General features: G+C 56.8%; 1 protein-coding gene across 1 annotated transcript in view; it reads left to right on the top strand.

Annotated features, from left to right (window-relative positions):
- Nucleotides 1–6,602: 6,602 nt before the first annotated feature.
- Nucleotides 6,603–27,230, top strand: part of TNFRSF1B (TNF receptor superfamily member 1B) — a 36,288-nt gene continuing 15,660 nt past the window's right edge. The window contains exons 1-2 of the mRNA XM_030878153.2: nucleotides 6,603–6,743; nucleotides 25,591–25,690. Coding sequence (XP_030734013.1) covers nucleotides 6,666–6,743; nucleotides 25,591–25,690 — 178 coding nt within the window. The 5' untranslated portion in view covers nucleotides 6,603–6,665. The remainder of the gene's footprint in view (nucleotides 6,744–25,590; nucleotides 25,691–27,230) is intronic.

Below are 27,230 nucleotides of genomic sequence, written 5' to 3'. Positions count from 1 at the left end.
GGACCAGCTGCTTCTTGGCTCTTCCAGGGCCTGAAGGAGAGTCAGTGAGAGCGGGGTTTGGAGGGTGGGGTGGGTAGGTGGGCAGAAGGAATGAACGTAGGGGTGGAGGGGTGAGGGACTGGGGGTTGGGAGTTGGGGGAGGGGAGACTCAACCTTCGGAGGAAAGGAATATGGCAGGACCTTGGTGAGGCTGGAAAGAGGAAGCAGAATTGAAAGCCCTTGGAAAATATAAAGGGCTATCAAAAGAAACCCGCTGACAAGATCAAATGTCCTTGCAGATGTGGGCACCCGGGAGGGAGACTCCTCACATACTGCTGGGAGTGTGAACGGCACAGCCCCTTGGGAGAGGAATTTGGCAGGACCTAGCGAAAATGAAAATGTGTAAACCCCACAGCCTGGCAGTGCTACTTTCTAGGTTTACGACCTAGAGAAAATCCCAATCCCCTGCTTCAGGAGACAGGTACCAGAATGTGCATTGGGGCCAGAAGTGCAAACACCTGACAGTCAATTCGCAGGGCAGCAGGTAAACAGAAACGGAGGTGGGAGAGGGGGTGGGGGGAGTGGCGGTCAGGCGTGCAGGGCAGGACCAGGTCTGAACTCAACAACACGGAAAGTTCTCAGAAACACAGCCGAGGGGTGGTGGGGGGAAAAACCAGGGGGCAGGAGAGCGTGCCTGGTATGTTGATATAAACACAGAAGCACGTGTATAATAATACTCCCTGTCGTTCCTTTCCATGTAAAGGCAGAAGACAGATTTGAGAGAAACATGGCAGACTCAGAGGAATAGTTACCTTTGGAGGGAAAGACAAGGGACTAGACCAGGGGCTGGGGGTCAAGAAGGACTTTGATTTTAATTAGAGAAGAATCTGAAGCAAAAAAATAATTCAACAAAAATTTACTGAGAGCCTACTATTAAAAAAAAAAAATCGAATCAGTGCCGGTACTGCTTTCTAGGTGTTGGGGACACAGCAGAGAACAGAACAGACAAGGTTCCTGCCATCATAGGAGAGAGAGACAATAAACAAATAGAGAACTTATACTAGCTTCTATGAAGAAAAGTAACTTTAGTTAGGAGAGTTCAGAGAAGCATCTCTGAGGAGGCGGCATTTGAGCAGACTGGACCAAAGTGAGGGGGGGAGTCACACAGGTGTCTGGAGGATGGGTGATCCAGGGGCTTTGCCTGTGCAGGACCAGCCAGAACAGAGGTGTCAAGTGATAGGATAGAAAGTCAGAGAGGAAGGAGGGCAGCCCCAGTTGTTAACGTTGGTCAATTCTGGGTAGTGGGAATATGGGTGTTTCTTATATTATGCTTTGGATTTTTTTTTAATTAAAAAAAAAACTGAGACAAAGACAATGTCAGGTTAAAAAACAGATGAGTGTAAAATGCAGCAGCGTGGTTTGTAGTAGGATGAAAGGGAGAACTACCCATCGTGGAAGGCCCTGAGTGGGATCAAAGGTGGTCATTCCTGCAGGACAGATATGTCCCCTCTGTACTGTTATGTTTTTTGGGTTTGTTTTGGCTTAGTTGGGTCTTAGTTGCGGTGCATGGGCTCTTCGTTGCGGCGTGCGGGCTCCAGAGCATGTGGGCTCTGTAGTTGCGGCATGCGGGCTCTCTAGTTGCGGCGCAAGGGCTCAGTAGTTGCGGCACACAGGCTTTAGTTGCCCCGCGGCATGTGGGATCTTAGTTCCCCAACCAGGGATGGAACTTGCGTCTCCTGGATTGGAAGGCGGATTCTTAAACTGGACCACTAGGGAAGTCCCCCCTCTGAACCGTTAAAGGCAGTGGTTTAGAATCAAGCCCAGCCCAGCTCCATCCCCATGCCCCCACATCTCATGGACCTCAGAGTCCTTGAACGTCAGGACAGGAGGGGCACTTGGACCTAGTCCAGAGACAGCAGAGGCCGGGTGATCTGCTGTGGCTGCCTCCTTCCCCACCCAGCACACACCTGGCTACTTGGTTAAGCATCCTTTCTTGCAGAGGCCACACACAGGCTCAGAATCCTTTTCAACATGAAGCCCTAGGCAGCTACCACCAAGCAGAGTTAGCATTTAGGCTGAAAGCAGCCTGCCTCCCCTGATCTAATCCAGCGCCCTCATGTTCTAGATGTTCTAGGCCCTCACACAGGGAGGGGGCTAGGATGGGAACTCCCCTGAGTCTGAGCTGGGCCCACTTGCTGGGCTTAGAAACTAAGGGTCTCCAGAAGCTTTGGGGCAGGTTTGGGGGTTGGTTCCTGGGAAGACACAACCCAGAACAGGGAGGTTTCAGTCGAGTGGAGGGAGGAGGACGCCTGGAGGCTCTCTTGGCAACCTTCCCCAAATTGCCTGGGGTCCTCTTTGAGGGTTGCGAGGAGGGAGAGCTGCCCTCCCCTTCTTTGGAAGGAAATGGGGACAGGAGCTGGGGAGTATTTCCTGGTCCAGCACCCCCTGCCCCAAGCTTGGTATGGCCAGCTCAGCCCAAGACATGGCCCTGGGGTAGGCAGGAGGGCAGGTGGGAGGCCTCGACAGATGAAGGAGATGGGTGCAGAGCTGTGGCTCACCCCAGCGCTACTTCCTTTTCGAGATTTTGGGACATGAGTCATCAAGGGGCTGACCCAGAGCATCCCGGGCGCTGAGACAAGCAGGACAGCAGGATGAGAGAGAAGGTTGCTTGCCCAGGCTGTGGGCCAGACTGGGTGGGGCTGGGGAGGGGGTCCTGCTGCCCAAGACAGGATCCCACTGGAACTCCTGGAGACCAGGCCACAAGGTTTGATGGCGGGTTCTGAGACCTCCCCCACAGTATAAACTCCCCCTCCCAGAGCGACCACAGCAATGCCTTGCGAACCACCCTCAACCACGGCACCTGTTGCAGCTAAACCCTGTTTCCCAAAAGGTGTCTGTCAGTCACCAGGGGGCTCATTAAAAAGCCAGATTGTCAGGCCCTCAACAGACGTGGGAGTGGGGCTCAGGAGTCTGCCTGTGGAACAAGACTTGCAGATGGTTCTGATGCTGGCTGATGCTGGAGAGCCATTCCTCCAAACGGTTCACTAGAACACCCAGCACATAGTAGGTGTTCAGTAAATATTGGTGGACAGCCTGGCTGTTCTTGTGCACGATGCCTGCCGTGGCTAAGCTTTCCTCGGCACCAGTTTGTAAAGCATGGGCATCAGCTTGCTGGGGTGGTGTGTGCGAGATGGCTGGGGGCTATGGGCTGCACTGGGAAGTGAGGAAAGCCTCCAGGGAGCCCCAGGGTTCAGATAACTGTACACGCAGCCCCTGAGTTGGGGACCAGAGGGCCATGGTCCTGTGTGCTGGAAGCCTGCCTGCTACCCATTACCGAGGAGCAAGTGGGATTTTTCTGCGTCATGGGACTAGGAGTCTAAGAGATGCACGGCCTGGGAGACCTGGCAGAGTGCATAGGGTCTGGGAGTGATGGAGCTGGACTGGATTCTGGGGCCTTGACCCTGACATTCACTCAGCCTTTCATTCGCTCACTCACTTCCTCTCCCCTTTCTTGCCTCCTGTGTACACTCGTCCTGTATGCAGCCCTTATCCACTTCAAACCTACTGAGCCCCGACTCTGGGTATCACCTTGTCAGCAGGGAAATAGAGGGGACCACGACCAAGTCCCACTGCCCTTGAGGCCCACACAGTCCAGCAGTGAGAGGCAGACAGATAAGCAGAGCTCCTTGACTATGTGCTTGAATCCCCTGGCTTGACATCGCAGGCGTTTAGGGACCAGAAGACTGATGGGAGACTCTCAAGCGCCTGTGCACTACTAAGAACCCAGCACCCCAGGGATGGCACCCAGCAGGTGCTCCAGAAAGGTCGTGATGTGAGTTGGAGCCTGTGGCTGGATGGGCCTGAGGCGGCAGAGCTGGAGCGAGCCAGGGTGCATGGGTGGGAGCCGGGCTGCTCCAGGTGTAGGTTGAAGGGCAACCGTGGGCTCTGGGGAGGAAGCCGGCTTTGGGTCATCTCTGACCCATAGTGCTTCCTATGGGGAGCAGCCCTGGGCAGGAGGAGCCTGGAGGACCACCACTCATGTAGGGTTCAAGGGGGATATGGTAAGCCATGGTCAGCAGGAGGCTCAGGTATCCCTGGTGCTGGGGAGCCATGGTCAGAGGAATAAGCAAGAAGGTCTCCTAGACACCTGCAAAAGTGCCCCGAGAGAGAATGAGCCAGAAACTGCCTCCCAGAGGCCCCAATGTATGTGTGCGGGGTGACAGCTCTAGCTGCTATGAAACACTGTGCCCTTTGCTTCCAAAACCCTCTCCCCAGCCACACTCGGCAGTCAAGAGAAGAGTCGCCGGGTCCTCCCACACCCAGGCAGGATCCAGCCTGGGTTCAGCTGGAGAAGGGGAGAAACTCCACCCTGGAGAAAAGACTGTAGCTCTATTGAGTTCCCAGGGCAGCACTGGACTCTCATCTGGTAGACCAGAAGGTTCTTCCTGCCTGAGAGTGCCTGGAAAAGCTCCAGGACCTGCACAGGATTTCATGCAGAGTCTGGGAAAAGATAGGTCCCCCAAGCAAGTGTAACAAGGAGTGAGACTTTCTCCTTAGACCCTCGCCTGTTATCTGCCTGCGCTCAGCTCCAGGCCCTGCCATCTTGTCCCCCCACCCCCCCACCCCCTCCACTGCAGTGGGCTGACCCGAACAAACTACATTTCCCAGGTTCCTTTGCTAAGTGGCTCCTGTCTTAGGTTTGGTCAATGGGAGTCACTGGTGGGAGATTGTAGGGTGGGAGGAAGAGAGAAGCCGGATATTTTCTTCCTCTCTGCTTCACGCGCGTCTCTAACAGTGGCTCTGTCTCCTCCACGGTTCCAGATGCCCCCAGATGCCCCAGCTCCTGGCTTTGGTAACGCCACTTCCGGCCCCAGAGATGGTGGTGGCTTCTTGCAGTTGTTAATCTCAGACTAGTCTCCCTTTCCTCTAATTGTTCTTTTAATTTCTCTAACATCTTTACAGCCAGTTCCTCTGTATTAAGTACCTTGTACAGAATCACTAGAGAGAGGGTTTGCTTTCCTGTTGGCTTGGCTGTCACCCACCTCTTGGAGTCCAGTTGGTGGAGCTGGGGTGGAAGGTGGGATCCCAGGAGGATCCCCACGTTTGGGTGGTGGTGTTGCCACCCACTGGGATGGGGAGCCATTGGAGGCAATGAGTCAGTGGGGCCCACTGGGTTTGAGGTGTGTAGGGGGCATCCATGGAGAACGGTTTGCTCCTGTTTTCACCAGGTGACACCCCACTCCTGGCCTTTGGCTCTCTCTTATGGATCAGGGACTCCTCCAAACTGCTCCCAGACAAGACTTGTAAGGGCCAGAAGAAAGCTTCATGCTAGCTTTAGAGTCTGACCCTCTCTGCAGAGTTAAGGTTGTGGGCTGTGCTAGCCTCGCCCTTAGCATGGCCCATGTCTTAGAAACGTGTGGAAACCAGGTAATTTCCCAGTCTCATGATCAGGAGGTGGGATTTTCCATCCGCCAAGTGTCACTTCCCAGTTTCTCACTCAGCACCTAGAAGCATCATCCTTGCTGTCTCCATCACAGGGGTTGGTGGCCCAGAGCAGGGGTCCCCGGACCTCGCTTGGGGCAGCCTGCAGTGAGGGAACAGAATAGCCTCCCCTCCTGCCACCCTGCCCCTCAGAAACGCCCTATGTGCTGGGGGCAAGGACTCCCAGGGCTGGGGGAATATGTTCTGGTCCCGCAGGGCTGGCCCTGGTATTAGGGTTGGCACTCAAAGCACAGGGGGTGCAGCTGGAAGCTGGAGTGGGTGCTCAGATGTCAACTCCAGGGGAACCAGCCCTCACGGCCCTTGGCCTGGGCCAGCCCCACTCTGGACTCCCACAGCTTTCTGTCCTAGCCTCTGTTTACTGGTCAGCCACCTGGACAGGGGACTCAAGAAGGAGGTCAGGGCAGGCTCCGGCTCACTCTGAGGAGGGCATGAGGAATGCTTAAGGATAAATGAGCAAATGAATAACAGTAATTACAGCTAAGATGTATACAGAACTTATTAAGTTACTTATATACTTACTTCGTAAGTTTACATACATATATAATATATACTATAGTATGTGTGTTATATAACTTTCAATCTTCAGTCTACCTCTGTGAGGTTAATGCAGAGATGCAGACCCAGGTGGTCTGGCTCTAAAGTCAGATAACGTCTAATGAGGGAATAATTTAGAACGCCCGTGAGCTAATGTCAGTTGTGTGGGATGTTTCACCAAATTCGTGCCCCACCGCCAAGGGAGTGGGGAGCCTGCAAGAGGTGGGAGGGGTAGGTGGACGCAGGGCAGGTCGAGAGACAAAACTTCGGGGCAGCCGCAAGCCTGGTGGGAGCCCAACCCCAATGCGGATCTCCTGCCCCCTCTCCCATCCCACCAGCCCCGCTGGGAAGGGTGACTCGAAGGGGAGGGGACGTTAGAAGGAGGCTGGAGGGTCTCAGAGGGCTGGGAGTGGCTGGCGCTGGAGGTATGGACCCAGCGCTAGGCTGGCAGAGCTGGGGTGAGGGCGGGGGGGTTGGGGGCGGGGCGGCCGGCTGTGTGGGGCGGGGAGGGGGTGTGTCCACGCCCCGCCCCGCCCCCCAGCCTCTCTTTGGCCGCGCGCCGGCTTTCGCTTTCAGTCGGAGGCGCCAGAGGCAGCGGAGCGGGAGCGGAGGCGCGAGGGCGCAAGGGGCCCGCCGAGCCGCCTGCACCCATGGTGCCCACCGCCTTCTGGGCCGCGCTGGCCGTCGGACTGCAGCTCTGGGCCGCAGGGCACGCCGTGCCCACCCAGGTAGGTGACTCGCGCAACCCTGTCTGGGGCGGGGGGGGGGCGCCATGCCATCCACCCCAGGCTGGCGCGCGTCCCCCGCCCCGGGGCGTCCGGGGCGCCGTGACAGGGGTGCGGGGCTCGGAGCGACGGAGGCGCCGCACCCGCCACACCGGATCAGATGCACGCCGCTGGAGACCCTCTGGGGACCCCGGGTTTGGCACACGTGCGCCCGGGGCCGGAACTCTGGCCACCGCGACCCGGAGTCTCACCTTGGTCCCTCCGCCGTCGGTGGCCGGCCAGCGGGCCCTGGGCAGATCCCAGCCAGACTGTGAAACCCAACTCCCGTTATCCCTGCGACCCCTGGCCTCTCCGGGGTGACTTGGGGGTGGGGGTAGGCAGTGATCTGTACTGGGGCTCTGTCCCCACTACAGATGCCCGGCACCTTCTTCAGAAGACTTCCTCCCTTCTGAGCTACGGTTTTCCTCTTTCTTAGAAATACTGGGGCTGCGTGTGTAAAAGAACAGGACCAGGTGTGCAGTAGCATCTAATAAGGGCACAGTCAGACTGTGGACTGTCTTCCATGCCCTTTGCCCAGACGCCTTCCCCAGGACCCACCTGGAGTGTCCAGTGGCCACTTCAGAGCCTGCCGTCTGTGGACTCTGGGGTGATAGGGAGAGAGACAGTGCCCTCAGGTTCCCCTGGGCTGACCTCCCCAAGGATCTGTGAGCTCTGGGCGACAGGGGTGAGGGAGGACTTCTGGGCTGGTTATCAAGACAAACATGATGTCTAAGGGGCTCCAGGAAAATGGAGAGAGCAGAGACCCCAGAGCTGTTATTCAGCGCTAACTGCACCCACCACAATAGCAAGGGAGAGAGAGTGTACAGAGGATTGTTCCACCTTTGCCTCTTGTGGCTGTCTCCATGGTCTGCTAAGACAGAATAGCCCCATTTTGGACTTACCTGGTGCCGCAGTGGTTAAGAATCCGCCTGCCAATGCAGGGGACACGGGTTCGAGCTCTGGTCCGGGAAGATCCCACATGCAGTGGAGCAACTAAGCCCGTGCGCCACAACTACTAAGACTGCGCGCCTAGAGTCTGTGCTCCACAACAAGGGAAGCCACCGCAATGAGAAGCCCGCAACAAAGAGCAGTCCCCGCTCATCACAACTAGAGAAAGACTGCGTGCAGCAACAAAGACCCAACGCAGCCAAAAACAAACAAACAAAAAAATTAATTAATTGATTAATTTTAAAAAAAGAATAGCCCCATTTTGCAGAGAAGGAAAACTGAGGCTCAGCAAACTCCTTGTGTTTCATGGAAGGGCATGGGGGGCTCTCTTTCTTCCAAAGGGACGCCTCTTCCTTTCCCCTCTTGTCTGGGAGGAGGTGTGCCTCATCCTTTCCTCACGATCTTACCCTGATGGATGGGTGTGTGCTGACCCATCTGGATATCTTGACCAGGGAGGAAGGTGGGAGGTGGCATTGACTCATGTGAGGTGACTCACTGGCTAAGGCTAAAGACACCTTTAGAGTTCAGTTCTCAAGGGCAGAGGATGGAGGTGGTCAGACCAGAATTGACTCATTCACAGTTGGTGCCAGGGTGGGATCTGGGGGCGCTGCCCCAGAGGTTGTTCTGTAAACAGAGGAGGTCAGGAGAGTCCCAGGTCTGAGACTCGAGTGTGGATGCTGATGGCTTTGGTCCCCAGCCTGACTGCAGTGTGCCAAGACTAGGGGCATCACTGTGCCTCAGCGAACCTGGGGACATATGAGCCCCTGGGGGGAGGAGGCACAGGGCTTCTCTGCAGGACAGCAGCTCCTAGTCTTGGAGTTGCTTGAGGGGTTCTCCTGAGTCTCTCACTTCCCTCCCGTGTGCCCAGCTCCTGTATCAGCTCAGGTTCCCTCCTCCGGGACTGTCTTCACAGCCTTTTAGCTGGTCCCCTGGCCCCTGCCCCCTCTCCCACTGATCCTCCTTGGTGGCATCGCTGGGGTGGCCCTCCTCAAATTGGAGTGCCTCTCTCCCTGCCTGGGAAGCAAAAGGCTCCCAGTGGCCAAGGCAGAAACTCCCCCAGGTGTCTCAGGCCAGAGCGAGTGAGGTCTCCGGGTGTTTCCTGCCACCCCTCTGCATCGTACCCTATACCCTACGAAACACGGCCATTGTGTATCTTCGTACTCCATGCTGTCTCTCTCCGTGGTGCACCCTTTCCCCCATCCTTAAGGGTCTTTTGCACGTTTCCCCCCACCCCCCACGCCAAAGCCTTCCCTCACTCTCCCAGTTGGATTTTTAAAAAAATTTATTTATTTTCTATTTTATTTATTTTTTTGGCTGCATTGGGTCTTCGTTGCTGTGTGTGGGCTTTCTCTAGTTGCGGCGAGCTGGGACTACTCTTCACTGCGGTGCGCGGGCTTCTCATTGCGGCGGCTTCTCTTGTTGCAGAGCACGAGCTCTAGGCGCGCGGGCTTCAGTAGTTGTGGTTCTCGGGCCCTAAGGCACAGGCTTAGTAGTTGTGGCACACGGGCTTAGTTCCTCCGAGGCATGTGGGATCTTCCCGGGCCAGGGCTCGAACCCGTGTCCCCTGCATTGGCAGGAGGATTCTTAACCACTTGTGCCACCAGGAGAGTCCTTCCCGGTTGGATTTGATCCTCTGCTCTTTGAACTCCCAGCCTTTCATCCCTCTCTAGGACAGACTACATTCTGCTTTTTAATCTGGTTGTGTTTTATCCACCTCAATCGATGGAAAGTTCCTTGAGGGCAGGTATTGGGGGGTCTTCCTCCTTATTATCAGCACCGCAATAGCACCTGTTGTTTGAATGCCTACTAAGTACCAGGCAGCATGCTTAGGATCTAACTACAGAATCTTGCTGAAACCTTCCTTATAGCAACTCTTAAAAGGTGGCGTTCCCATTTAGAGATGTGGAAGCCTGAGGCTCAGAGAGGTTATGGTATTTCCCAGGATTATAGAACTGGAGGGTACGGGGTGGGGAGGTTCGAATGCAGGTCTGCCTGATTCCAAAGCTCTTCTTACTCTACCCTCCCCATGCCTGTATCCCCCGTCTGCCCCCACCCGGGTCCCTGGCACACAGTGGATACTCAGTTGTGTCAGATGTAATAAATCAAGTTGTAGAAAGAGCCCCAGGGAGACCTGAGATGCTGCAGGCGTGGCAGAATCACTTTGGCTGCAGGGTGTTTGCCTCCTTTAAAAGCTGTATTTGCTGGCTGGTGTGGAATGCATCATTCATTCATCTCGTCATCCATTCATTCAGCAGACAAATGCCAGTACAGCTGGCAGGATAGGTGAGCATTTGGTGTCATCTAAGGGGGATGGGCAGGGCTCTAGCTGTCTGGCTTTCTGTTGTTGCTGGGAGGGGGCTGAGGGGATCTCTACCTGCTGGGTTGGCCTGAGGCTGAGGGGCCTCAATACCTAGGGGCCTGGGGCCAGCTCGAGTTAGGGGAGAGGTTGGGGACTCCTAGCTTGGCCTGGGGACATTAGCCTTTGGTGGAGATGGGTGATCCAGGGTACCTGCAGTCCTGGGATGTCTCTTTGTCCCCTGTCTAATATGCCAGAGGGGAACCTGTTTGCTGACTGAGGATGTGATCCTCACTGTGGTCCTGGGTTTGGCCCAGTGGCTCCTGGAGGAGTAGCCAAGAAGGTTGCAGGGGGAGAGTTTTTTTTTGTTTGTTTTTTTGGTTTTTTTTTGTGGTATGCGGGCCTCTCACTGTTGTGGCCTCTCCCATTGCGGAGCACAGGCTCCGGACGCGCAGGCTCAGCGGCCATGGCTCATGGGCCCAGCCGCTCTGTGGCATATGGGATCTTTCTGGACCGGGGCATGAACCTGTGTCCTCTGCATCGGCAGGCGGACTCTCAACTACCGCGCCACCAGGGAAGCCCAGGGGGAGAGTTTTGATGCCATCCGTGGGGTGTTTGTGTGTGTGTTTCATTCAGCTCTACACATCAACTTAGTTCTCAGGTTTATGCCATGTGGGCTGCTTTTCCATTGCTCAGACATGCCACACACACCCCTGCCTCAGGGCCTTTGCACTGGCTTCCCCTTTACCTTGAATGCTCCTCCCGCTGATATCCTCTGGTCTCCTTCCTGCACTTTCTTTTGCTGAAATGAATTCTTCTCCGGAATGCCTTCTCTGGCCATCCTACCTATAAAAGCTCCCCACCAGGTACTCTCACTCCCCTGACCTGGTTTGTTTTCCTCTGTTAACACTCATGGCCTATTATATTTCTTTCACTTGCATTGTGTCTTTCTACTGGAGTGTTAAGCATGGTGAGGGCAGGGACTTGTTCACTTGTTCATAGCCTAGAAGAGGATTTCTTGTTCTCAGTTCTCTTGGCATTCGGGCCATGTGGTTGCTGTGGGAGTCGTCCTGCGAGTTATAAGATGTTTAGCAGCATCCCTGGCCTCCACCCACTAGATGCCAGCAGCACAGTCCTTCATTTGGGACAGTTAAAAGCGTCTCCAGAGGCTGCAAAATGTCCCCTGGGGGAGTTGCCTCAGTTGAGAACCATTGGCTTAGAACGGTGCCTGGCACGTAGTGGGTGCTAAAAAATATTGAATTAACGTCCAAAAATATTCATCTGACCTTCATAATGACCCTGCTTTATGGATGAGACAGAAGAGTTTGGAAAGCCAGTGGTGGCAGGGCTGGGCTCCAGTTCGTCTCACTCTCTCTGGGATATTTCTCTGGGTTCTTCCTCTGCTGTGTTGAGTCTGCTGAGGCTAGCGGTGCTCTCCCCAAAGTGCTCACCCGCCCACATCCCCCTCCTGGCTCGTGACAGGGCCACCCACTGGCAGTGACTCAAGAGCCCAGGAAGCATGTGACTTGCCCAGAAGCAGGCAGCGAGGGAAGCCAGGGGTTATGGTGGAGAGAAGGGTGCTATGAAGGGAAACAGAAACAAAGTGGAGTTGCTGTGGCTCCCGCTTCTGGACGCCCCGCCAGGCCCCAGGGAAGCAATATTGATGACTTAGAAGAAACGCTCTGGCCTCAGAACTGGACAGACCTTGGCTCACTTCTTACTTTGCTGTTTATAGACTGTGTGGCCTTGACAAGTCTTTCCATCTCTGGGAGCCTGCCTCTGTGTTCCCATCTGTGAAATAGAAATGATCCCTCACCTCACTGGCTGGTTGTCAGGATTGAAAGTGCTTTATATGCTGTGCAGCCCATTGGTGACTATTTGAGCATCTGTGGCTTCGCAGGGCCTGGGAGTCACCGTGGAGGCGGATTCCCTGTCTCTGAGCCACAGGGCTCTGAGGTAGGGGGGGCAGACCTCCACTTGCCCAGAGCTCCTGCCCAGCATCCCTGAGGACAGTTTCCCTCCTGCCCGCCTTCTCCTGGCTATGCTTCCTGATCCAGAGCCCGCGTCCTAGGGCCTCTCACACCACCTACCCAACTGCCTGGCCTTAGGAGCCTGGCATGTGGCACAGGCTGCGGGGTCAGGAAATCCTCCCCTCCCCCTCCCAACTCCTTTCAGTGAGTGACAGGTGCTGGATCTCATTTGAGGGTGAGCAAGGGGCACATGTGGCATAGAATAGAGGAGTCTCATGACCTCTCTGTGAAGGGGATGCAGAAGGCCTCGACTTTCCCACCTGCAAGATGGGCATGGGCTGATTCCAGGCTGTCTTTAAAATCTCTTCCATCTCTGAGCTCCGTGATCCAGAAGGCTGTATTTACCTGTAACCCTGAAAAGGGGAAGCTTTGTGAAGGCTCTTCTGAGGTCATGCTGTCCATCCCCCAGCCTCCAAGTGATTTCCGAGACAGCAGGACCCTGAGGAAGGAGCACTGGCCTGGGGCCCGAGAGACCAGAGTTCCCATCTGTACACTGTGGTCACCGGCTCACTGTGTGACCTCGCTCGGGTTACTTAACCTCTCTGGGCCTAAGCACCCCTATCTATAAAACCCAACAGCACTGATCCTGACACTCCCTTGGAATGTTGGGGAAGTATCAGTGTTGCCTGTGCTTGATGGAGGCCACAGACTGGGGGCGAGGGGGGTCTAAGAGTTTTCCCAGGAAGGAGAGTCCACCACTCCCCACCATTAATATCTTTGATTCCCAGTCTCTCTTCTTGCTGACCTCAGTCCCACTTGTTTTAGCTGGAACGATTTCCTTGACTCAGGCCGCAGTAGCTTCAAGAATTCCTGGCTGCTGGTTAGCTGGCATCCGAGACAAGACGCAGAACAGGCTTCACGTGTTTCCCACCTCCCTGCCCCCTACTACCTAATTAGCCCCTCTTAAAGTTCAGAAGCCAGACCCTTTGGGGCACCACGGGAAAGTCCGTGCTGTGGGCATCACTGCGGGGCCCGCCGCCTGGTATCCCACAGGTTCGGGGAAGCCTTGAGTGCGGGGTGGGGGGTGGGCTTCCTTGAAGAAGGCTTTGTCACCTGTGATGGACTCACAGCTGTCCCCCTGGTTCTGAGTCCCAGGGCTTTGGGTGTTTGTGCCCCTCTGCTGAGATGTTGACTGTGGGGCTGGGACTCTGGGGCCCACGGTCATTTTCCATCGTGTCGTGTCATGAGGTCACAGGTGGTGGTGACATCACTGTGGTTTGGGGCACTCGAGGTGCGAGCCCAGGAAGAGAAAGTGTCTGTTCACCGACGGGGGTTTGAAGGAGTCGATTTCCATCTGCCCCAGGTGTGAGCAGTGCTGGGGGGGTTGCGGGGCGGGGCAGCTGTGCAGGAGAGTCCAGACTCCAGCTCTGGTCTGTCTCTGCCCTGGTGGCCTGTTGACCGTGACACACCGCCCTAGCTCTCAGCCTCCACTTCCTCTTTGCAGAAGAGGAGAGGTTGGAACAAGCTGCATCTCAGGTGTCACCTGCGGAGGTTGAGGATCGCAAGACTATCCATTTTGTTACTAGAACAAGACCTGTTAGCCGGCTCACACGGCTGCAGAGCCCATCTCCCAGGCCCCGGGCCGGCCAGCCGTCCTCCCGTTCTTGGTAGCAGATACTGAGTGGGCACACGTGGGGACAACTGGCAGTGTGGGGTGACGTCGAGGGACACGGCTGGATCCCTTTGGCCAGCAAACCACTACTCTGCCCCCAGCTTCAGAGCTGGGACCCCGGGTTGATTCAGTGCTTTGGCTGGAGGAAATCCCCAGGGGCTTTTGTTTTCCTCTGCTGTCCAGACAGGGGCCCACCTGTCTGTTTCCACCTGAGCCTGGCCCTGCAGTGGGTGTGGCTGACTTGGCCACATATTCGGGGAACCGAGAGGGCCTGAGGGTGAGAGCAGCACGGGGAGGGATTTGGGGCAGGGGGCCCTGGATGGGCATCTGCCGGACTGTCCGTGGAGAGCCTTCTCCAGTGCCATTCAGGAGAGATGCCGGAGGCTGCGGAAGGGACCGGAGCGTGGGGCTGGGAGTGGGGGTCCAGGGCCCAGCCCTGGCTCAGCCTCCAGCTCCGGAGGGCTTGACCAGTTCCCTTCTCCTCTCTGACCCCCAGCTGGCCCAGCTGGAAGTGGAGATCAGCAGAGACCTGGCCCAGCCTGGGTGTTAGACAAAGGGGAGGGGGAAGGGGATAGAGAGGGTGAGTGACTTTGGGCAGGAGGTGGCCTGCAGCTCCGGCCTCTGTGGGTCTCCAGCTCAAGCCCCAGGTCTGGACTTGACAGTGACTCTTAGGGAAGGGCTCCCAGCACTTGGCTTTAGTTACCGGGATGGCCGCCAGCATCCTGGGCACCCCTCCGTGTCCTCCGTCCTGCTGACCCAGAGCCCCGCTTCTGTCTGCCACGCGCAGAGGTTCAGCTTGTTCCTGGTGAGCCTGTCACCTCCTGCTCCGCGTTCACAAGCCCCCAGTTCTGCTCCTTCCTGTCCTGTCCTCCTAGCTCTCTCAAGCCCCTCCCCCCCCCCACCCCATGGCTTCACTCGCTTCCTGGCCTGGCCCCTTGGTCACCCCCGTCATCTTTTGACACCTTCCTGACTCTGTCCCCCACATGCCTCTTCCCGCAGTGACCACACAAGGATCTTTTTAAAAGCTGAGCCCTGGAGGGTGGTCAGGATCGGGCTGAGTGGATGCCAGGAGTGGGGATAGCAGGGAATAGCAGCTGGGTGGATGCCAGGAGTGGGGATAGCAGGGGATAGCAGCTGAGTGGATGCCAGGAGTGGGGATAGCAGGGGATAGCAGCTGAGTGGATGCCAGGAGTGGGGGTAGCAGGGGATAGCAGCTGGGTGGATGCCAGGAGTGGGGATAGCAGGGGATGGATAGCAGCTGGGCCATATTGGCTGGAGCAACAGGCCTGTTAGGGGTGGCGATGGCACTTGAGGCTGTAGGCTGTTTAGGACCAGTTTCTGGAAGTAGTAAAAACTTTTAAAATTAAATTAAAACATTGTAGCAACTGTAACTTTTTTTTTTTAAGTAGTTATGTATTCAGTATTTTATTTATTTATTTTTGGCTGTGTTGGGTCTTCGTTTCTGTGCGAGGGCTTTCTCTAGTTGCGGCGAGCGGGGGCCACGCTTCATCGCGGTGCACGGGCCTTTCACTGTCGCGGCCTCTCGTTGCGGAGCGCAGGCTCCAGACGTGCAGGCTCACGGGCCCAGCTGCTCTGCGGCATCTGGGATCTTCCCAGACCAGGGCTCGAACCCATGTCCCCTGCATTGGCAGGCAGATTCTCAACGACTGTGCCCACCAGGAAAGCCCACCACTGTAATTTGTAGAGCGTTTACTAAGCACTTTACATGTGTTATCTCATTTAATCCTCACAACAGTCCCATGAGGTATATACTGTTATCAGTTCCATTCTGCAGATGAGAAGACTGAGGTTTTTTAGCCTCATTTATTTAAAAAAAAAAAAAACAAAACTCCTTTGATGCTGCCCTCCAATAGAGGGGAGTCTGGATTCAAAGCCAGGCATCTTTTTTCCAGTGACTATGCTTTCGGCTACCACACTCACTTCCTATCAGGAGTTGAGGCAACGGGGAGCCACTGATAGTTTTTGAGTGAGGGAGTGACCAGAGCAGAGGGTGTATTAGGAAGATCACCCAGGCCTCAGTGGGAAGGACAGATGAGGTGGAGAGAATGTTGCAATAGTTTAGGCGAGAGCTCTGGCTGAGAGGTTAGTGGCAGAACGGGAAGGAAGGATCAAAGGCTTCAGGGAGGTGGAGTTGGGCTTTGGGCTGGACCAATGACCTAGGGTGGAGACAGAGACACTCAGGAGAAAGGGGAGCCGTCCCTCTCCACCCCATCCTGCAACATGAGGCGCCTATGGCATCAGCCCTGTCCCTGCGACCTGACCGTGGACAGTGTCACCCTCGTGTATTCCTGGAGTTCTTGTGCTCAGCCCCAGGGTGAACCCGGCTTCGCTCACCCTGGCCGCTGCTGGGGTGGACATGAGGCTGGGCAGGGCTGGCCTTTGCATCTCAGGCATGAAATGTGATGAGCCCCCCATGGGCAGAGGGTCAGGATTCCTGGGGGCCTGCCTGCCTCTGTTGCCAGGACCTTGGGACCTTCTCCCTGGGCTTTGGTTTTCCTCTCAGTGGTGAGGTGGGGATAAAAGGGCCCCCCTCTGTCACTTTCCTTTGGGGTCTGGGAGAGTGCAGCAAACCCTGAGCGAGGACTGACGTCCGGGGGTGCTTCGTGGGTGCCAGGCATGGGTCTAATGCATTACATGCCCCGAGTGCCTTCTGTCCTCAAGGCCACCTGGGAAGGGTGTACCATTATCATTCCCATTTGATAGGAGAAGCAGTCGAGGCACAGAGGTTAAGCTTTGGGCTCAGGCTCTCAGCTCACCAGAGGCAGAGCCAAGATCCCACCCCAGACAGCCCCTTCCGAGCTCTGTGCTTAAACTGCCACCCAGAAGTCAGGGTGGTTGCGGTGGCCATGAGGGGCTCTGCCATTCTGGGGACGCCACCCTCTCTCTATATAAGCCCGTTTCCTGCCCAGTTCTCCTGCTAGCCCCAGCTCATTTCAACTAATTGGAAATGAAACCTTTTGCTTCTGTTAAACAATTCAGCATCTGTTAGGTACCCGCTGTGGGCTGTGCGCTGGGCTGGGTGTAGAGCCATGAGTAATAAAAACCCAACGACTAACGCTCAGCTCTCGCTGCCGCTGGGCATGGCACACTCCACACGCCTTGGCCCAGTGAATCATAACAGCCCCATGAGGTGGGCACTGCTTTTGTCCCCGTTTCAGAGATGGCAAAACTGAGCCTGGTGAGTGGCAGAGCTGGGACCGAAACCCAGGTGTCTGGTTCAGAGCTCACGCTCGAGGGTGCAGACGGGGAGACACAGGGAAGCAAATGATTAACCGAAAGGTGGTCCATGAATTAGAGAGATAAACCTGGGTTGTCGCTGGAGCCCTCAAGGGGGACCTCTGACCCCATCTGCGGGTCCGGAGAAGGTTTCCTTGAGATGATAGTGGAGAGGACTCTTGAAGGAAGCCAAAGAGTTAGCCCTGCAAGAGGGGAGGGCAGGATGTTTGGGCAGAGGTAGCAGCAGGAGGACACGTGAAGGAGGGTACCAGAGCCAGAGGGATGATGCAGGGTGAGGTGAAGACTGAGTGGGAGATGCTGGCAGGGCCCAGGCAGCGGCCCCCGGACCCCAAGCTGAGGACGTTGAGCTCAGGACAGACTTGGTGTAGGAAGGTGGCTTCAGGTCTGTCTGGGAAGCCTGAGGACCAAAAGTGAGGAGGTTGTAGGTGGTGGCTGGGCCTGGGGTGTGTGTGTTGGGAGGGGATGGAAAGGGTTAGGGTGTTTTCTGCAACTAGACCGAGGGTTCCTTGAGGGCAAGGACCACACCCCGGTATCTTTGTACCCCGGTGCTTAGCACAAAGCCTGACCCCAAGAACCGGATACCAGCCCGGGCTTCCTGTCCTCCCCCAGCTCACTTCTAAAGCAACATCACAGGCAGCAGGCCGGGAGTGGGATGTGTCACCCTTGGCCGCCGCCTGTGATGTGGTCGGTCCTCCTGACGTAGATGCCGTTCCTCTCCGTGATGACAGACGAGCCTCCACTGCCTGGCTCTGGCGTCATCGCCGTGTCAGCTGCACCCCGAAGTCTGCGGGACTCCCGAGAACCCCCTAAGATTGAAGCCAAAATGGTTCTGCTGTCTCTCAGCATATGCCAGGGCCCCAGGGACCTGCCATGGAAATGATGTGGTTTCTCTATTGGTTGAAGCCAGTTTCCCTCCCTGGGTCCTTGGGCAGACGCCTCTGCTCTGCTCCATGGCTGCAGTGTCTGTCCCTGGCATCCTGGAGACCCTTTTGCCTGGGAGAGTCATTGAACCCGCCCACACCTTGCTCACTGTGTGTTCTCCGGGGAGTCACTCTCCCTCTCTGGGCCTCTCCTCTGTGAAATGAGGGAGCAAGAGAAGACCACGGGGTATAAGCCTGTCTGGGGACACTGAGGGAGATGCGGCTGGGACTAGTTCTGCCGCTTGCTGGCTACGTGGCCCTGGACATGGTATCGTATCTCCGGAAGCCTCTGTTTCTGCATCTCTAAAATGGGGTGATGCTGACCTCGTTGTGTTGGTGCAGAGATAAAACAAGAGAATGCATGTGAGCGTGCTCACTCAGCACTGTCTGCACACCGTAGGTGCTACTCCTGGGTCCGAACAGTCCCTGTCTCTCCCACTTTGTGAAAAGAGAAGTTTTGTGGGGCATGTGTACTCCTCAAGCCTGAAGCTTCCCCCCGTGGCCTTCTTCCCACCACGTCCCCTTCCTGCTCTCACCCTGCCCAGGGGTGCTCCTGGGGAAGGCTGGGAGTGGGACCCCTTCCCAAGGGTACTGGCATCTAAGTGGGGGACGGTGGGGGGGTCTCCAGAAAATCAAAAAGCCTTGGAGACCCCCGCAGTGCTTCGTCAGTGCTGGCAGGAAGGGCAGAGGGCGCTACGGCTTCAGTGCTTTCAGATGACACTGTCTTGCTGGCGGCCACTTCCTCCTCCCTCCCCAGGCCTGTCTTTCTTTGCCTTCCCCTCTCGCAGTCTATTTATAAATAGGAGAAGGGACTGAGGGCCCCCACCTTGGGGTGCATGCAGGGTCTTGGTCGGGGAGCAGAGAGGCAGGAAGTCAGCTGGCGCGGGGTTGCCCAATTCCCTGAGAAAGTGCGCTGACTCCACAATCAGAGGGTCTTGCCTGGCGCCATGGCCCTGCTGCTCACTGGGCGGACCCCAGTGCATTGCCCACCTTGCCCTAGTCTCCCTCCTCCAGCCCTGGCTGCTAGCTGTGTGGTTTCTGGTCCTCCAGGGTGAGAGTTGGGAGGAGTGGGAAAGAGAGGGAGTAGAGGGCGGGGAAAATTCATGCCACACCCACCAGGTAAGTCTGGTCCTGCTCTGGCTTTGCCCCCTGCCGGCCTCAGAGGCTCACCTTCTTTCAGGGACTCACAGCCACATCCCTGTCCCTTATCCTGGACACTGTGTCCTCTGGCCACTTAATGGACCCCTGGCTGCTGGGTTTCGGTCACTCACCCAGACTCTTTATTTTGGGGTCCCCTCACCCCTCCAGGTGTTCCGCTTGAGTAAAGTCCCTTGCAGACCACCCAAGGCCACTACCCTAGAAAGCCCACATCTGACCTGCAGGCATCCCCTCCTCCCTCTGCCTTAACGAGGCCCACTCCGCTGTCCCTGCAGCTGGCCTACTGCCGTCTCCTGACCTTGGGCTTCTTGAGGACTGGGCCTGGGGTCAGCCTGAGGGTGACTCCATAACTCCAAGGGTCACGGGTCAGCTTTCCCAGACCTGCTCTTGAGGAGGGAGGGAAACGCCCTCCACTGCAAGGCCTGCGTGGGCCACCGAGCGCCTCACCAAAACGGGGCCGCCTGCCCCCAGCGACTTGTCCTTGCCGTGCCTGTTCTTAGCTGAAACCAAGGCAGAGAGAGCCCGGTTCTAATATTCCATCCGACACAAGGCCACATGTGTGTCAGGGCCTTTGCGGACCCTTAGAGCGCCGCCCCCGGGTCCCCTGGGAGTATGGGAGAAGATGACGGACCCAAGTTAACACCCCCTGCCCCCCGCCTTTGCGCCTACAATGACCCGAGGAGGAAGGAGGAGGCCGGGCAAGGTGTTATGTCACTATTTTACGGATGACGGTGTTGAGGCTCAGAGAGTAAGTGATGTTCCCAAGTCCCCTAGGACCAGCACATCTATCCAGATCTTCTGAACTGGGGCCAAAGCTCCTCCTGTGAGGCCAGGTGTCCGTATACCTGGGGGGATGGGCATCTCCAGCCCCCCTCCTCCCAGGGGACACCTGCTCAGGCCGTCCTCACCCTCGGAGAGCGTTTGAGGGGCAGAGCTGGGGCAGGGAAGCCCCTCCCCACACCCACCCGCAGCCTCGCCTCACACCCCAGCCCCTACCTCCCAGGTCGTTGAGTTTATCCACCTCTCATGTGGGTGGGCCACCCCCCCACCCCATCCTCCTGAGGTCTTGGGAGGGGGCTGAGCTTTTTGATGCCCATCCTGAAGAAGCCAGAGCTGGAAAGGGCTTAGAACCTCAACCAGGCCACGCCACCATTTTACAGATGAGGAAGCTGAGGCACAGAGACGCTAGTTACCGCCCACAGTAGACGTGCCTGAGTGCGGGAGGGAGGACCTTTGGGGTGGGCCCAGGGCAGGGAGGGTCGAGATCCAGTCTTCCTGGGGCAGGGAAGGAACACAGAGCTGGAGGTGAGGAGACCTCTGAGGCTCGGTTTTCTCATCTGTGACTTGGGAATACCAATATTACCAACGTCACAGCACTGGAATGAGGAATCAGAGACGGTAACGCGTGTGAACAGCTCTGCACGATGCAAACTTCCAGGACAAGGTGCTGCCGTTCCTGTCTCCTAGCGCCCTCACCCTCTCCCTCACCTTCGCCCACCCTGGCCTAGCTGCCCTGGCCCCCTGGCTGTGCCTGGAACACGCAGAACACGTCCTCCCTGGGGCTTCTCGCCCCACCTTGCTTTTCCCTTTTCCTTAGCTCCTGCTGCCACCTCCCATTTTCCACTGTGCGTGTCTGTGTCTCCCCAGCTAGAGCCCAGCTTCCTGGGCAGGGACTTGCTTATGTTTGATGCTGAGTGCCCGGCACCTTCATGTTTGTTGAATGAATGAACGAACGTTTCCACCTTTGCCCCTGTCTTTCTCCACCACTAAATGAGAGGTCATCTGAGATCATCTCTAAGGTTCCTGCCAGCCCTGAGCTGCTGCGCCTCAGTCCCATCCCCACTTCTGGGCCGTGTTTCCCGGTCATCGGCTCCCACGTGTCCCTCCAGCACTTGACACAGCTGCAGATCGGCTGGGCCAACCCTCCCTGTTCACAGGCTCCTACCTTTGAGCCTTTGCTGACCCCACTCCTGCTTGCTGAGGAGCTGCCAGCTCCTGACAGGTCAAGGATCCCCGTGAAACAAGCAGTTCTGGGAAGGGCAGGGTCTCAGGTGCTGGATGTCCCTGCCCGCTGCAGGAGACGGGCTCTTCTGAGATTCCTGCGTGGTTACCTGGGAAACCAGGTCAGAGCTGAGGTCAGAGGGTGTTGGCCTGAGGCTGAGAGAGGTCCCTTGCACTGGTGTGTGTGTGTGTGAAAGAGAGAGAGAGAGAGGAAGAGAGGGAGGGAGGGAGGGAGAGGGTGCGTGTGCCCGTGTGAACCAGCTCCCCAGGCTCCGCTCAGCGTGGAGGTGGATGAATGGGTGCTGGTGGCACGGTGGTGACTCAGGGCAGAGGGTGGATCCCAGGGGCTGGCCCCTTTAGCTGTCCTGAGGAGGGGAGCAAAGACTTCTCCAGTGGGACCAGAGCAAGAGTCACATCCCAACTCCACCTCTTCCCTCCCAGACCTCAGACAAATGACTTGATCTCCCTGAGCTGTGAAGTGGGCGCGTGCCCGCCTGCTTCTGGGGGGTAGGAGTGGGATATTATAAAGTGCTTGCAGCCTGGCCTGGCGGATAGTTGGTGCGAACCTGGAAGAGTGCTGGAGGCCACATGGTGGGAGAGGGTGCTGAGTTTGGCAGGCGCTTGGGGTCCTGGGTCTGTGTCGAGGGCAAGGGAAGCTTGGGCCCACAAGAGAAGGGAGGCAGGATAGCGGTGTCGGGGGTGTGGCTCTTCAGGTGTAGCCTTGGGTGCATCGCTTCACCTCTCAACCATCTGTGAAATGTTGGTGAGGAGTCTATCTGATGGGGGGTCCAACACGTACTGTCACTCCTGGGATGTAGAGGAAATGGAGCTGCAGACTCCGATGTGAAGCAGCTCTGAGGCCTGTGGTGGATGAGCAATGGGCCCTGTTGGCCCCTTGTGCACAGGCATCACTCAGCCTGCCGCCAGCCGGGCCCTGGCATGGCCTTTGGGAAACCCCAGGAGGTGGGTTGGCTTCTTTCCATCTCTATTTCTCCATCTGTGAAATGGGCACAATCAGATGTGCCTCACAAATTGGATGTTAGATGGGTCCTTCATTCTCTCCTTCCTTCCTTCCCTCTCCCTCCCTCCTTCCTTTCATCTATCATCCTCTCTCCCTCTCTTTATCTATCTGTCCATCCATCCGTCATCCATCCATTCGTTCACCCATCCATCCATCGTCTATCTTCTCCAGTCTCCCCCAACACACACACACACACACACACACACACACGCTGGGTCACAGATTTCCCACCTGTTAGATGAGTGGTTAGTGCTCACCAGTGGTTTCCAAGTGTTTACTTGGGGATGCTGTATTTTGAAAGATTGGCTCTGCTAAGCATGCTGAGTGAATTCAGTACTACCCAGTTCATTTCCTCATTTTAAAATGTCGGTCAGAGCTCCCCTGTGGGTGGGTGGAGTGTGGCTCTGAGCCTCCCCGACACCAGACAGAAGAACAGAAGCTTCCATAGCCCCGAGTTTCCCAGAGGCTGCTCACCATGTTCTGGGCACCTCCAAGGACCCTCCGCTCTTATGGCTCCTTTGCTGACCTGAGGCCCAGCTCCTAGGGCTGTGCCCCAGCTTAGCCTCTGCTCTGGTGAGCAGGGCAGTGGAGGGAGTGACCTTTTGTCCCACTCTGCAAGGGGCTTTCTGTTCCTCATTGTTTAGCCATGACAGGGCAGTGGTTTGGTTTTTTTTTTTTTTTTTTTTTTCCTGTCCAAGAGGATAAACAGGCCTCAAGATTGCTTAAAGGAGGGCTGGAGTCAGAGCGGCAGGAGGAAGTGTAGGGAAGGGGATTCAGAGCGGGATTCAGACAGGAAAAGACCTTGGAGGGGAGGCCACCGGGCAGTGGCCTGGGGGCCCTGGGGGTCCAGCTGCCCGCCTTTGTCCCGGAACCCTTGCCCCATGGGTGGAGAGACAACCCAGACTTGGCCAAGGCAGGGCCCTTTCCCGTCAGGTCCTTCGGGCCCTGACAGGAAATCCTCCCCCAGGCAGGGCAGGCGCCCTGGGCTGCACCACAGAGGGCTGCCCCGGCGAGGGGGGGCGGGGGAAGGAGGAGTCCTCTCCCCGCCGGGAGCTGCCAGGCCTGTGGCTCTCAGGGCCCACAGGAGCGAGGGGCTCCCCTAGTTACCCCTAGGGTACTTGAGGGGAGGAAGCCCACCGTGTGCAGGGTCCTTGAGACCTGTGCCCGCCACCCTGGGGGGCAGGGGCTCGAGGGAAGGAGGTGTGATCCCGCCCTGCCCTCAGGGTGCTGTCTGCGGTGGGGTTGGGGGGAGGCTGCGGCCCGGGCTGCTCAGTCAGAGTGCGAGGCACAGCGGGCTGCAGGGGGGCTGGGGGGGCGCTTAGGCGCTGCGTTGCAGCTAACGTGCAGCGAATGGTGGTGCGAAAGGGGCTGCAGGAAGCACGATCCTCCGGTCGGGGCTCCCCCAGCCTTTGATGGCTAGGTCTCCTGCACGTGCTGCCCCAGCGCATCTTGTTCTGGCCTGCGTGCCGCTCAGCTTTGCTCAGCACTGGAGCATGGGAATCGCTTGGCAGGTTTTCTTTTTTCTTTTCTTTCTTTTCTTTTCTCTTCTCTTCTCTTCTTTTCTCTTTTCTTTTTTTTAACAGTACAGCTTCCTGGGCACCCCCCCCCCCCCCCCCGCCACCGGGGTTCCTGCCCCTTCTCTGCGGTGGGAGTGGGCATTATAATAGACCCCCGCCAGGGGCTTTGGAAGCAGGCAGTGACCCCCACCCCCAGTAAGTGGGAGGAGCCCCGAGAAGGGGCTTTACTCCAGGAGCAAACAGGGAGGGAGGAAGTATCAGGACTGAGTGAGTGTGTGTGAGTGTGTGTGTGTGTGTGTGTGTGAGTGTGTGAGAGAGAGAGAGAGAGAACATGTGTGTGTGCGCATGCGGGCGCAGCCATGGGCATGTCAGCTTACAGTCCAGATGGGGTGGAAGTTACTTTTTAGGCTCTGGGTCATGCAGAATGAATCCCACTTCCCTTGCCAGCCTGCATCTCTCCCAGCCTCCTTAGAGCTGCCTTCCTGGGGTTTGGCACCAGGCCTGGGGTGAGGGTGTGGGGGAGGGATGGGCCTCAGGGGCCGATCAGCATGGAGGGTGCACCCGTGTTAGGGCTTGGTGTCCCTGGTGCCAAGGGTGGACCCCTCCAGGAAATGATACTGTCATGAAGCCCACTGCTGAGATTAGTGCGCCCTGAGCACCTAACTATCAGTACACGCCAGGCTCTGTGGTGACAGCGAAGGTCACCAGGCAGAGGAGGCAGCTCGGCCAAGGCCATGGGGGCCACAAGAGCCACAGATCGCTGCGCAGCCCCTGGGGGTCATCCCCCGATGCTTCCAGCTGTTGGCGCCGGGCTGTGTGCAGCCAGGGTAGGTCTGCCAGGCCGAGTGCGGCAGGCAGCTGGGTTTCCAGGCCCACTCGTCCTGGATGCAGGAACCAGCCAGGGGCCCACCTGCCCCTGGCTCCGGCAGTCATGCCTCCCCGGTGGTGCTGTGGAGGGGGAGGGGAAGGCCAAGTGACAGCCTGCCTCCCTACAGTTCATGCCCTCTGACCCCACGGGTTGGGGCGCGATGCTCTGGAGCATGAACAATGTCACGGCATTGGTCCCACCTGACGGCTGGGAGCCATTATGGGGCAACACCCAAGACAGCTGGAGATGGGTGCCCTGCTGGTATAGGGGATCTGTGTGGGGTGCAACTACATCCACTAAGTAGGGCACCTGGAGCACATTGACCAGCTCCTGGCCACCCCATAAGTGCTCCAGAAATGTAACTATCATCATCAACAAATATTCTTTTCCTGAGCCCAAACTCTGCTGTGGGCCCCATGTTGGAAGCTGAGGGTCTAGAGGTGATGAGTTCGTCGTTTCTGCCCTTTGCATGGCAGACGTGTGCATGTGTGTATGTCTGTGTGTGTTCTGTGTACAGGTATACACACGTGTGCATGCAAATGTACCCGCGAGGGTGGCAGGACGAGAAGGTACCCCATTTCAGCACAATGAGATGATCCTCAGGAGGGCATATTCAATGTTTAGAGAGAGCTCAGAGTGGGAGGAACCTGAATCAGCCTGGCGGAGTCCGGGAGGAGGCGGAGTCCGGAGGAGGCAGCACTCCGGAGGAGTCCGGAGTCCCTGGCGGAGTCCAGAGGAGGCAGCACTCAGCTGGAAGGACAAAGGGGTGATTACCAGGTGCAGGAGGGAAGGCGAGGCAACCTAGGCATGGCTTATCTGTGCTGAACTCTGCCGTTCGCTGTGACCGAGGCCACCGCCTTCTGGGAGGCTTCAAGGCCTCGCCTCTGCCCCATGTGGTGTGAGGAGCTGGCCCCCCACTCCGGCCAGCTGGTTCCACGTCTCCGCCTGCAGACATGCGTGTGCTACACTGAGGGAGGAGTGGGGGGAGGTGAAAGAAGGTAGGGACTACCCTTCTTCTACCTCTACCCACCCCCCACCAAAGGGAGAAGTCCCCATGTCAGTAGAGCCCCAGCAGGGAGAAGGCCAAACACTTGCAGGACGCAAGACGGGGATCTGGGCGTACAGCGTAGCAGGATCCACGGGTGGCCAAGCTAATGGCTGTCCTCCCCTTCCCCATTCCAGGCTGTGTTTATCCCCTATGTCCCGGAGCCCGGAAGCTCGTGCCGGCTGCAAGAATACTACAACACAAAGGTCCAGATGTGCTGCAGCAAGTGTCCACCAGGTGAGGGCAGCCACTGGGGCCCTTGCCCTCAGCCTGGCTGGGTCCCTGTGGGCCGGTGCCTTGAAGGGAGTGGGTGTGCTATGGGGGTTAGGGGGTCAGGGTCATGGCCCTGGACTCTTACTGAGCTCCCACTGGTTCCATGAATCGACCCCCTGCTCCCTCTTGCTTCTGGGCCTTTGCACATGCTGTTCTCTCTGCTTGGTGCACTTCCCAACTCCTTTCCCCTGGTCTACTCCTGCTTATCGCTTAGGCCTCTGATGTCTCCCTCCTCCAGGAAGCCTGCCAGCACTGCCTGGCCAGATCTGACTCCTCCTTTCCGCTCCCACTGGCCCTTGGCATCCCCCGTGGCAGCAGCTCTTTTGACATTGTGAGATCCTGCCCTGGATCTCTTTTGTTGCCCCCACTGTGTGCTCCTCAGAACAGGGACTGTGGCTTGTTCTCTGCTGAATCCCCAGCACTCGGCACGATGCCTGTCACAGAGCAGGTGCTCAGAGCATATTTGACTGAATCAGTGACTGCTATCCATTTCACAGATGGGGGACCTGAGGCCTGATCCCAGTTGGGAGAGGCAGGTGGCCCGACACCTGGTGCTGTCCCTCCATTCGTTTGTTTATAATTTATTCCTGTGATGTTTATAAAGCATTTTCTGAGTGTTAGGCACTGTTCTGAGTGCTGGGAATACAACAGAGAGCAGGGCAGACAAAATCCTCGCCCTCGTGGATTTTGCATTCTAACAGAGGCCTAGACAAATAAACTAGTAGAAGAAATAGACGTATGGTCTGTGAAGGAAACTAGGCAGGGGAAGGCAGACAGAGACAGAGTAGGACATGCTGTTCTATATGGGGTGGTCATGGAAGGCCTTTCTGAGGAGCTGACACGTGGGCAGAGACATGCAGGAGGTGAGGGAGTGAGTTATGCAAACATACGGGGTGGGGGGAACAGCATGTGCAAAGGCCCTGAGGTGTTAGCTTCTTTGGTGAACGTGGAGAACAGCGTGTGTCCTAGAGTGAGTAAGCAGGGACCATGGTAAGGAGTTTAGATTTTCTTCTGCAGGATCCAGAAAGGCATTGAAGAGCTTTGAGCCTGAGATGTGGGCAGGCACATATGTACCTGTCACCTCCAATGGCCATTTTAAGAGACCCCAGGGGAAGTGACTCTTCTTTCTCCTGTTAACCGGTAGGGTCTCTGTAAGAAGTTACTAGATTAGCACAGCAGTGGAGGTGGCAGGGTAAGAATGGGGACAGGCACTCAGAAGAGAAACTTCTTAAAGGTTTGCCTGGGTGTTCTCCCATCCCCTGGCATGCCTTCTCTGGAGGCCTTCAGGAGTCCCATGGCCTCATCCTTGATGGGATACCAGGGATGACTACTACTGCCTTTTTTACCTTTCCCAGCTGGAGAATTTCAGCCAACTATAAAGAAGAAAGGAACCGGCAAACCAGTTCTAACCAAAGTGTTATTGACTAATAATAGGCAATTCCAATGGTGGAATTCCAGGCACCTGAAAAGAGCAGAGAGGAAGATATTTTATGAGCACTGCGGG

Source organism: Globicephala melas, chromosome 1, assembly GCF_963455315.2.
Source record: "Globicephala melas chromosome 1, mGloMel1.2, whole genome shotgun sequence".
NCBI lineage: Eukaryota > Metazoa > Chordata > Mammalia > Artiodactyla > Delphinidae > Globicephala > Globicephala melas.
Note: the sequence above shows the minus strand (reverse complement) of the source record. Positions and strands in the feature narration are given on the sequence as shown.